At 35.0% G+C, this 12,868-nt stretch overlaps 1 protein-coding gene across 1 annotated transcript in view; it reads right to left on the bottom strand.

Annotated features, from left to right (window-relative positions):
• BCAS3 (BCAS3 microtubule associated cell migration factor) overlaps positions 1–12,868 on the bottom strand; it is a 606,762-nt gene that overhangs the window by 249,790 nt on the left and 344,104 nt on the right. The window contains exon 25 of the mRNA XM_053211840.1: positions 12,616–12,713. Within this exon, the coding sequence (XP_053067815.1) occupies positions 12,616–12,713 (98 nt within the window). The remainder of the gene's footprint in view (positions 1–12,615; positions 12,714–12,868) is intronic.

Below are 12,868 nucleotides of genomic sequence, written 5' to 3'. Positions count from 1 at the left end.
GTGAATGCTTTGTAAAGATAACCTTAAAACACAAATTCCTATGCAAGTCTAATACTACAAAAACACAACTGATTTGAGGGCCATAATTCCCTTATTTTTATTATCTGGTTATGTAAAAGCTATCAAAGATGAGAAACAAACTACTTAAACATAATGCTGCTTTTAAAAAATGACATGAAAGATCATTTGAAATGCTCTGCAAAAATATTCCAACTGGGGGCGCCTGGGTGGCTCGGTCGGTTAAGCGTCTGACTTCGGCCTACGTCCTGATTTCGCAATTCGTGAGTTTGAGCCCCACATCAGGCTCGGCGCTGACAGCTTGGAGTGTGGAGCCTGTTTCCAGATTTTGTGTCTCCCTCTCTCTCTGCCCCTCCCCTGCTCATGCTCTGTCTCTCTCTGTCTCTCAAAAAAATTTGGGGCGCCTGGGTGGCGCAGTCGGTTAAGCGTCCGACTTCAGCCAGGTCACAATCTCGCGGTCCGTGAGTTCGAGCCCCGCGTCAGGCTCTGGGCTGATGGCTCGGAGCCTGGAGACTGTTTCCGATTCTGTGTCTCCCTCTCTGCCTGCCCCTCCCCTGTTCATGCTCTGTCTCTCTCTGTCCCAAAAATAAATTAAAAAACGTTGAAAAAAAATTAAAAAAAAAATTAAAAAAAAAATTAAAAAAAATATTCCTACTGATAACACAGTTTACTAACAGCCCAAACAAAGAAATAGTGACAATAAGCCTAAGGGCAACTCTAATAAAGAACTCTAGGCCAAGATCATATTGTCTAGGTGTAAGTGATGTAATGTAGATATAAAGATGCAATGTTATTAAATTTTAATCAGTTTATGGTATATTTTAAGCCTTATCAGAAATCAACAATGCAACAAATATTGATTACCTGCTCCATGCCAAGCACCAATACCAGGCATGAGACATACAAAGACAGCTCTTGTTCTTAAAGAGCCCTTTACTATAAAACGTTACTTCCCCCTTCTTTTTCAAGGCATCCTAACCATAGGGTAATCCAATAATAATGCCATCCAGAATTATGTTAAACCAAGCAGTAACAGAGGAATCAGGATTCACATCTCCTGTTAAGTCATTCTGTGCCTTTTCCCCCACTATTTTCAATGGCAAATTAATCTCGATCACAATATACTTAAACACATCAGTACAAACAATGACTTAAGAACTGCTACCAGTGTCATCTCCTTCTGCTCACTCCTGCCCATGGATCACAGATGCTGTAATGTCTGCTTACCCGGCTTTTTTCACCATACTCTTAGCAGCAGGAAAATAGCAAACTCAAAATGTATTATTATTTAAAGCTGCACTTCAAATCCAGGAATTTGGCTCAATAAAAAAAAAAAACCAAAACCCTATTTTGGCATTCAAAACAATCATAGCCACAAGCTGCAAAACATTAAAGTCACAACTTTTTCTGGGATTAGGATTGCATCAGAGGTAAGATTTAAACTTCAGCACCCCAAAGCCTGATGATACAATGTTTTACTAATCCTATAAGAATACCCTGTTCTGTGATTACTATGATAGCTTCCTAAATACTGTGAAATATAGGAAGAGGGACAAAGCTTCTATTTTTCTTCCCTCCATTCACAACTTAGTCCCAAAGTTCTGAATATAAGCATTTTCTGTAACAACAAGCTACCTTTATAACATCCAGATAATTATAGGTTCAGGTCAAGAACTCTAAACCATATTGATTACATCTCTATGCAATAAGGACCCTCCAGCACTGTTTGTATCCACTATAACAGGGACAGCTTTTAAGTATCTGTGACACGAAGAATTTTCAGTCCTATCAATGCCAGAAATGGAAAGCCAATGACCAGTCAGGCCTGTCAGTTGTTGCCTGCAGCAATAAGGACAAGTTGGGAATTCATCATACTGGAACTTCATCTGCCAGCTGCATTCACACATTTTCACCACCTGAATAGTTGATTCTCTTCAACTCCCATGTGACTCATTTCAGCATACAGTGTTTTGAAATGAATATTTGATCAGTCAGGGTAAAAGGAGATTTGGACTTATCTGAGGTGTCACCATAATGCACTTTAAGTAATTCTAAGTATCAGGAGCTAGGTGTCTTAGGTCCCACGCTTTGCATATTTCCGAGATGGGCCTGTGATCCTAATTAAATATGATTCAGTGGGATAAGCCATGTAAAAGCACCTAGCACAGTGTTGGGCACAGACCTGTTTATCAATAAATACTGGCTTTCCATATCTTTTACTTCTATCTAATGGTGAATATCCTAAAGATTCCTCATAGATCCCTGGGAGATGGGGATCTCATACTGCCAAAGAAACTTAAGAATCACCCTAATTTTGTCATAACTCTAAACTCTCACCCAAATATGAACCCAAGAAATAAAGAAATACAGTGGAGTTTTTTAAATTGCTTCATGATTTAAGGATTTCAACAGTTTGCCTCTGATATGCCTTCATGTGATTTTGTTTTTATCCTACTTGGGGTATAGTGAGCTTCTTGAAACTTTGAGAGTTCAGGTCTTTAAGTAATTTTGGAAAATTCTCAGCCATTCACTTTTTTTTTTTTTTTTTTGCCCTTTCCCTCCTTGTCATCCATGTGTAACAACCACATACATTAGACAGTTTAATATTACCCCACATACTTCTCACACTGAGTTGTTTTATTTCATTATTTTCTTCTCTCTGTGCTTCAGTCTGATAATTTTTGACTTGTTTTTGAGTCTCTGATCCTTTTCTTCTGCATCCAGTCAACTATTAAGCCCATTCCACAAATTATTTATTTAAGGTATATTTTTCAGTTTTAGAATGTCAGTTTGATTCTTTTATGAATTTTGTCCATCTATTCCTCACTCCAATAAAGAAATAATATTCAAATGTAGGTTTTCATTTTAAAAATTACATGTAACATTATACAGAAATATTAAAAACTTCTTTCTAAGATTAAGACAAGAATGTTCAATATCTTCACTTCTATTCAACATTTAGCTGGAATGTCTAAGCAAGTACAATAAAGAGGAAAAAGAAATAAAAGGTATAAAGATGAGAAAGAAAGAAAACCATCTTTGTTTGCAGATCAATGACTACATAGTAGAAAATCCAAAGGAATCTATTAGAATACATGAATTTAGAAAGGAGGGCACTCGTGATGAGTGCTGGGTGTTGTAGGTAACTGATGAATCACCAAATCCTACACCTGAAACTAATATTACACTATATGTTAACTAACTGGAATTTAAATAAAAACTTGAAGATTTAAAAAAAAAAGAGGTTTCTGGATACAAGTTCAACATACAAACAAAATTATGTAGTCTATCTGCTATGAAAAAAAGTCTGAAAAATGAAACACAATACGCTATTTATACTAGCATCAAAACATCAAATAATTGAAGTAAATTTTATAAAATATGTTTAAGACTTCTACATTGCAATGTAACAGTAGTAGGAGAAATTAAAAAGGCCTAACTAAATGGAGAGCTATAAAATGTTCATGGGTTAGAAGACTGAATATTTTTGAGATGTCAATTCTCCAAAATTTGATCCAATGAAATCTCATCTAAATTTCTGTAGAGATGATTATACATTTAATGTGTATGTATATGAGGATATAGTTATATCTCAGTGATTTTCAAACATTTTTTTGATTCAGGACCCTTTTGTGCTCTTAAAAATTGAGGTTTCCAAAGAGCACAAAAGGTTTATGTATTTTGTATCTATCAACATTGAAAACATTTATGTATTAACTCATTAAAATACAAGAAACTCTCTATGTATTAACATAAGTGATATTTTTTATTCAAAATTTCCAAACTGAAAAATAATGAGAAGAATGTCATTTTTACTTTTTTGGACAGAAACTTTTATAATAAACAACAGGTAGATTCTCTTATCAATTTGTGCATTCAATCTGTTGTGATATGTTGTTTTGGTTGAGTATGTGAAGACAAGTTGGCCTCACTCAAAAATGTAACTGGAGAAGGATAGAGCATATTCAGATCCTGAGCCTTTTGAGATTCTTAGAATATTCTTCTTTGAGATGACCCTTAACAAGTTAATTGAAACGATATCAATTAACCTTTGTAGTCTGTTACATGAAAATCCTTTGTCCTTTCTTACATTTGGAATGAGTCCATTACCCATACATACTTTTGTAATATAATAAAATTGGTCTTTCAGAAAATATTTCAGATCTCCAAATGTGGATTTATATTATTATATGACATAAAAGTATCATACTAGTTAATATCACCACCTATCTCATCAGAAATGTCTTTAAGTATTGGGAGCTTATTAAACAGTGGTAGATACATGGATATATGATTTTCAATTTTCCAAGTTTTAATTGAAAATGAGTTTTATCATTGGTAACAAATATTGTCAGTTGTTTTCTTTGAAGTGGCAGGCCTATTTTGTTTATTTTTGAGAAAATTTTTGCCAAATACCCAGGTTTGAATAAACAAAGTTTGCCAGTTGTTCTTTCTAATAAAATAGTATTCCATGAAAATAGTTGCTAGTTCAGTTCACAATAATCACACAAGTGCATTTTGTCAAGACAACTATCATTCATTAATTCAACTGTGATATATAGAATAAAAAGAAGTATACAAGCAGCAAAATTGAATAAAATTTTCACATGTCAATGATTTTGTCTGTATCATAGACATTCTTAAGTAATTGTAGCTTTTTTAAACGATGAGTGAGTACCCATAGCTACAAGCATAGTTTGGTACCACTGCTTTCACTATGCTAAGATGCCATCAGTTTTATCAACCATTGCTTCCGCATCATCTGTACTTAATCAACACAGCATAAAAAAGAAAGGCCAATAATCACTTCATATTACCATAAAAATAGCTTTCAAGCACCGATCCCTTAAAAGTGTCTTGGGGACTTCCATAGGTCAGTGGACCACACCAGGAATTACTGGTATGTATATACATACACATGTGTTTGGAAATGCAAAGAATCTAGAGTAGCCAAGACAGACATGAAAAGCAAAAGTGAAGATATTAAACTGCTATATCTCTTACTAAAACGCTACAATATTAAAACAGTATCATATTGGTGTAAAGACAGATACACACACACAAACATACACACACACACACACACACACACACACAATCAAAGGAACAGAATAGAGAATCCAGGAAAAACATGGACTTTTTAAAAAAGGCAGCAATGAAATTCATTGGAGGAAAAAAGTATTTTTTTGATAAATGGTGCCAGAAGAAATTGCATGGAAGAAACTGAACCTTGATCTTTGCCTTATAGCATGATAAAAAATAATTTGAAAAGGTTCATATACCTACATGCAAAGCCAATACTATACAATTACTAGAGAAAAGCATCACTCAAGACTGGGTGGAATGGGGAAAAATTTTTGTTTAAAACACAAAACATAAAAGGAAAAACAGTGGAAAAATTGGACTTCTGGCTGTCAAAAACCACCAATATGAAAGTGAAAAGGCAATAAACTAAAAGGAAATATTTGTAAAATATGACAGAAGACCTACATCCAAAATATTTAAAGAATTTAAATGTAATAAGACAACAGACCACATAAAAGTTCACTTCACAAGTACATTACAAAAGAAGATCTCCAACTGGCCAGAAAGTATATTCAAGGTACTCAGTATTGATATTCATCAGAGAAAAGCAAATTGAAACTACCGTTTACATTTACAAGAATGGCTCATACATTTCTAAGAATGAAAAATGGCATAGTCATTTTGGAATACCTTCTTGGAGGTTCCTAATAAAGCTAAAGACATGCCTACTTCTTGAGCCAGCAATTCCAGTCCTAGGTATATGCTCAAAATATATGTATATGAAAAAAAAAAGTGCATATGTCAAAAAAGAAGGCTTCTACAGTAACGTTTATAGCAGCTTTATTCATAATAAGCTAAAAGCAGAAAACAGTAGGACAATGGATATATAAAAGCATTTTTTTAATGTTTATTTTTGACAGGGGGGGGGGAGATTGTGAGTGGAGAAGGGGCAGAGAGAGAGGGAGACACAAAACCTGGATTAGGCTCTAGGCTTCTGAGCTGAGCTGAAGTCGGCCACTTAACCAACTGAGCCACCCAGGCTCCCAGGACAATGGATACATAAACTGTGTTATATTTGTACTACATTGCAATGTAAAAAAAGGAACTAGTAACACATGTAACACCTGGATGAACTCAAAACCATTAAGAAGCCAGACACAAAAAAGTATCTATAAAGTTTAATATAGATAAAACTAATTTATGATGATAAAACTCATAGTGGTCATCTCTAGCTCAAAGGTAGTATTGACTGGAAGGGGCATGAAGGAAATTTCTGGAATGATGGAAATATTCTAATTTATTCTGAGTAGTGATATACATAGGTATAAAAATTCATCAAGTTGTATGATTAAGATATGTACATTTCTGCTACATATAAATTTTACCCTGATTTTTAAAAATTCTTCAAAGGTGATCCAAAGTACAAGTTTATCAATTTCTCAAGCTGGAAGGGGCTTTGGAAATAATCTACTTCAATTCCTTCATTTTATGGTAGAAAAGTCTTGGGTTTTGAAGCAATTTCCCAAACAGGTAATTACAGGCAAAGTTGAGAACAGAGCCAAAGATTCACAAGTTACTAGTCTCTATTCTTTACACTACACCAACTTTACAAAACAAGACTTTTTCCTGGGAACAATTATTTTCACTTCGATTATTTGCTTTAGCTTTTCTCTGACAGTTTTCAACAATATCCAGGGGACTATCATGAGCTCTGGTTCTGACTAGTTGCCTGGGTGAGGTCCCAGGCTGCTTTTTAATTGCTCACTGGGCTTATATATTCAATGGAAAGAGACTCTTTTGTTTCTTTCTAAGTTTATAGATGGCACCTATAAGCATAAGCCTCTCAGGCTCTTGGACACAATTTAAAATAGCGTGGCACTAACAGTTTGACACTAACGTCACTAAGACAAATGGAATTCCCGGTTCAGGCTTAAACAAATTCTAATACTGCCCCCAATATTGTCCCTCTGCCACCACAGTCTCAGGCAACAGACTGCATAAACAGTCCAGCCTTGTATTAAAGATGTAGTAATAAAGGTACAAAAAAGGAAAGTTGGGTCTTTTGGCCAAAAAGCCCCTTGTAAATATGTGGCACCCCGGTGTATCAACAGTAGGGAGAATTCCATCAATTCCTTCTCAAAATGCTTAGGAAAGACTTAAAGTCATGTCAAGGACTTGGTGCTTGCAATAGAGAAAGCAAAGGCGAGGTTTTAGTTGACTCAAAGATTTATTCAAAGAAGCAATGTGTCAGCAGAAAAAAGCTTTCCCAACAGCTTCTTCTACTTCTGTTTACAATTTCTTCATCTTCAAGTGGGGCACTTTTTTTTCTTAATTGTGCTGAGCTAAAATTTTCCACATTGTTAACTTGAATTTCATCTTCTAACATCCTATAAATATTAGAAAGAAGAATGAGAGGAATATTTAAGTCAGAAGGAGAGAGATGTGGCTGATCACCTTCCTCATGGGCAAAACCAGGTCTTTTCCCTATGCTCTTCATCTCTAACACCTATTTTTGATTCTATACAGACAAGTAGGTGTTCATTAGAGTTGAAACAAAGCATAAACTTCCTCTTTTCTAATAAAAAAGCCAGTCTTAATATCTGAATTCGAATATTTGCTAACTGTCTCAAGCATAAATAGTGTCAAAGTAAAATTGCTGACCTCCTTTTTCCTCTCTGAGGGACTGTTCACAGTTCACGACTAAGCCTTCTTTTAATTTCATCCTCATCCATAATCCTCTTACTGATCCCACATAGGCTTTGAATACTCAAGGTACAAGTATGCCTGGGGTTTTCGTCACCTTATAATCACAAAGAATATATGGAAGTCCATTAAATGAAAGCCACATCATGTATTCAAAGAAATATATCAATATTTCTAAAGAACTTTATATCCTTTATATCTGAGAATTATTTTAGGAAATAATGAACATGTCTCTGCCAAAAAAAAGAAAAAGAATTTTTTTTGTGTGGGGGACCTTAAACTCTTTTTACAGACGCAGAGAAGACTAGATAGGTAGGAAACATCACTTGTTGAAAGTTTCAACAAATGTTCAAAACTACGATTATAATGTCATGGCTTTCATCATTCAGCTCTAGTTTTTAAAATCACAGCACTAAGTTGCCTCATCATTGGAAGACTAATGGTGTTTCTTACAAATCTCTTTGCTTCTTACCACCAGCATCTCTTGTGTCTCTGATAGCGGTAAGACACAGTGACTAAGCTTGTCTGCCTCAGATTGGAATGGCAACTGTAGATACAATAAAATATAATCCCTAGGAATATTCTTCCCCCAGCATATCAGAAAAATCTCTGTAAAATAAAAGCATGCCCCAAGTGAATGTCCTTCCTTCCAGCAGAGGTTTGACTTAAATAATCTCCTTGTTGCCTACCCAATCATACTTCTCTAGTAAGTACCTTTTAAAAAAAAAAAAACACCCGATGCATCAAATGCCAAATACACAAAGCAGGCACAAGTGATCGTTACAAAATCAGTCATAGCAGGCCCAAAAAAATTATTACAAAATCCACCAAATCAAATCAGTTTGCGTTTTAAGTATATCATTTTCTTCAGTACACAAATTACTTTGCTAATGGGAAAAAATGGGTGTCGAAAAAGTATCTCCTGAATTAACAAATCTCTTGGAAATTATTTAGATTACTTCAACTGTACAACAAAAATAATATTCCTCTTAAGTCAAGAACATCAAATACTAAGTCTGGAACTTTGTCCTTATTTGTAGAAATACTTGACATAACACTAATACCTTATTTGTCAAAGCCTACTCTACAGGATAAGAACTCATTTTGCTTAACTGTCACAATTTTCCTTCTACTGTCATCTTCCTCAGGAATGTACATAAATACTGCTCCTACCACTTCCAATAACATTTTCTCTATTAAAATGTTTACTTTAGTAGAGTTTGACAAAGAGGCCTGCTCTTCATATGAACCAGGCATGAGTCTGTCTTTAAATCTCAGTTGCTTTGAGTTCTTTCTTGGTAAACATCAATTTCCATAGTAAAACCACAAATGAGGAGAAGCAAACTTAGGATGAACCAGATCTTTCTAGGCTTTCTGCCTGGAGGGCTCAAAAGCAACTTTAGAGCTGTTATTAAGTTACTCAACAGGTATAGCCTACAGGTCTGGGAATGAGAGATCAGTCACCAATGTGAGAAACAAAGTTTGAATAGGATATTGGCAGCTATATTTCTACTTTTCCTTCAGAGGTCCTATATCTTTATCAAAAGAAGGACACAGGTTATAAAAAAAAACAAACTATGAAAAGAAATTCTTAGATAGCTGACCGAAAGGAAATGTACAGAGAAAAAAAGTACTTCATCTAGAAATATTATCTATGATTTGGAGACACTGATGTTAATGAAAAATGGAGTAGTTCCTTCAAATCTCATTTGTCCTACGTAGCCTGTGTGTATAAGGGTAAAATCCTATAAAGTATCTTTCCAGAATGGTCTTCTTCTTGGTCAAGAAGGGAACATCTCATAATTATCTAAACTCAAATTTTAGCTAGGATAGTACATTTTGACTCACCAAAGTTCAGATGAAACATGCTGTGGGAGTGACATCTACTTATAAAGCAGTTATAGTTCTGCCAGTCTAAATACACATATTTATATAGAGACAGTAAGAAGCTGGTTCGTAGGTATCTAAAGGCATAGAATTTATGCCATGCCTAAATCACTGAAGTTAATAAGCAAAACATACATATTTTGGGAAACATATTTCGATGTGAAGGAGTGAAGCACAGATACACTAGATCAAGAAATTATAAAAACAAAATTTCTTAGCAAAAGTGGTATAATGCTCTGCTGATCTCTTTTAGTTTGAACAGAATAACATTGCCAGGTAAATAGATAGAGCTCTAAAACATAACATGCTATAAATAAATAAATAAATAAATAAATAAATAAATAAATAAATAAAGTATAAACAAAACATTTTCATTTTGAAAATTGTTACAACTGTCAAAAATTAATCATATCACATTAGATTTCATTTCATTAAATGCCTCTGAAAAGTAATCATATGAAAAATAATTACTGCACCAGTAGTTTAGACAGAGCAATTGCTGTCACTAAAATAGAAGGATAGTTATAAAATGTGCCACAAGAACAATTAAAAAGACAATACATTTAATTGGATAAATTGCTTGAAGGTTAAGACAAAGCCATGAAGACCATTCAGAGGAGGCACCACAGTGGTCTTATCTCTAAGCAAAGGCAATCAGAACTCCAGATAAGCATCTTCATAATATGCAGCTGACTCCAATGGTCATAATCAGAGAAGTACTTCCTGGTTCAGGAGCAGTTATACAAATTTATTAGACTCTTTTTAACAGAAAAATCTAAAACAGAATTTTCCCATGAGCTTCTTTTTATAAGGAACCCGAACCATTTAGTCTCTAACTTCCCTAAATATCAATAGAAAAGTAAGTCTGTTACAACACCGGTCCTACTGGATAAAGTAGATTAAGTTTCCCCAACAAATATTATTTTCACTCACTTAAAAAATACGTTGAACAATAGGGATCCAAACCATTTGAGAGGCAGAGAATTATTCATAATAGTCCGACTCCTCATCTATAGGGTTTCTTTAGCTCCAAGTTACAGAAAGCAGCACACACATTTCATTGCTCTGTCTCAGAAAGGAACTATGGCTTTCTGGAATGAAAACAGGCTTAGAAAAATAACAACAGAGCTTAGTCACCAAGAAGCTCTTTCTCTACTCAAAAAGATTATCACTTTCAGGCAGAGGCTCAGAGCTGTAGAACAATACCCTAGAATCTCCTACAATGTGTCTCTGATGGAAATATGAGTGAATCAAGGGCAAAGATGTTTCCTTTTTTAAACATCATTTTAAAAACTCTTCTTGCAGCAGATTTAAATCAAACTATGGTTGCCAATAGTGCACTGATATTCCTCTCTGTGGCATGAGGATATCTTTACAAAGAGCTAAAATTGATATACTACTATATGATAAATGTGGAGTATCATTACCTCAGAGTAAAGCACTGAATATGGCAACTTTTAATAACGCACAACAACTGCTTTAGTGATGTGTGTTTTACTTGACTGGGAGTCACCTGACTCTAAAACATTAATAATATGGCAGTTCAAGAATGTTAAACCCCTACAACAAAGGCTACTACTGTAATCTTGAATAAAATACTTTAGGTTACAATACATCACTTCCAGGATTCACAATTTTTAAGTGATAATTCCAGATGAGCAAGATCTCTTAGCACTCTCAGATCGAAACTATCAAAAAGATTTATTGTTTGAGACACCTATCTCAATATTTCATTCAATGCAGGGAAGGAAGGCTAGAGACTTCACACATTTCTGTGCTTGTTTCCAGGGGACAAGCATGGTTGCCAAGCGAAAGCAGAAGGACAAGTATGAGCCCTCTCAAGCAAGAGTCTACACTACAAACGAAGGCACAGCCCTGGATGCGGACAGCTCAATCAGACACAAGGTCCGATCCACTGAGAGAAAAAAAATCAGAAAGCTAAGAAAACGTACAAAACCATTTAGCTTTCAAACTTCAAAATACATCCAGACACAGAATCAGAAACAGAAGCTTTGGTCTTTAAAAAGTGACCTTCACAAATCAGTTTTGTGTTTGTTTCCATTTTCTTTCACAGTTTAAGCCTCAATCAAATCAGCAGTCTCTGGGGATTTTGAAATTGCTATAGATTAAAATCCTGTCTGACTCAACTGTTTGACTAATGCCGAGTATTTAATAATTCCACTCAGGAGAGACTTTTTCTTGATGAAACCCTGCTGTATGCTAGCTTCAGATGCTCTGCAGCTGCACCATAATATAAAGCATCACTGTCCTTATTTTCTTTATCAATGCATTCAGAGATGAAAAATGTATTATTATAAACAGTTCTATTACTTGGCAGACCTGGCAGAACACAGTTTTACAATACTAATGCAGCAACTATCACCTACAGAGACAAAGACCTACTTCCAGATACTAATGATACATAGCCATGGCTTGGTTCCAAGGATAGGTGGTTAATAACTGTGATAGATAGACTAAAGTTAAGTTAATGAATTTCTAAACTTTATGCTTTCAATAATAAAACCATTTAAGTTACAGCACTTGTACTCTACTTTCACAGATCGAGCACTTTGATACTCAACAGGTTGAGTAAATTGAATCCATATATTGTATTTACGTTCTCTGTCAAGGTTGCTTCTCCACATTTGAGAGATCAAAGGCAAAACAGTGATCAACCCTGTAGCCTTCAATACCGTGTTCATTACATTTAATCAAGTGCCAACCCCACAGCATCATTCACGAAACTTAACAATACTTAAATGCATGGCATTGTTTAGCAACAAATGTAGGCACAGTATTGGTTTAACAGATACACACATACACACATGCACACATATCCCAAAACAAAACAAAACAAAACAAAAAAAAAGAAGAAGAAGAGGAAGGCAAAAAAAAAAAAAATACCATTCTCTACATTGTGCAGGAAAAGAAATTTAAAATGCACAGAACTCTCCAGCACACATTTTAGAGGTGGTTTTCTACCTGAGGCAGCATCAATCACGGTGGAAATTCCCCTTCGATCAGAGACTGGACGGGATGACCCTGGCATGCTGACTGGGTCAGAGCGGACCGGCTGGATCCTGCAATGCAATTTAATTTAATTCACATATGTTACTGGCATCAAAACTGTCGCATGCTACAACAGACCTTAAATCAGGAATGCTGGAATAGGCCAATCCATTAAAGAACCATTCATTCTAAAACTAGACAAACGGGGGAACTGCAGTTCCTAATT

The sequence above is a fragment of the Acinonyx jubatus genome, chromosome E1 (assembly GCF_027475565.1).
Source record: "Acinonyx jubatus isolate Ajub_Pintada_27869175 chromosome E1, VMU_Ajub_asm_v1.0, whole genome shotgun sequence".
Classification (NCBI taxonomy): domain Eukaryota; kingdom Metazoa; phylum Chordata; class Mammalia; order Carnivora; family Felidae; genus Acinonyx; species Acinonyx jubatus.
Note: the sequence above shows the minus strand (reverse complement) of the source record. Positions and strands in the feature narration are given on the sequence as shown.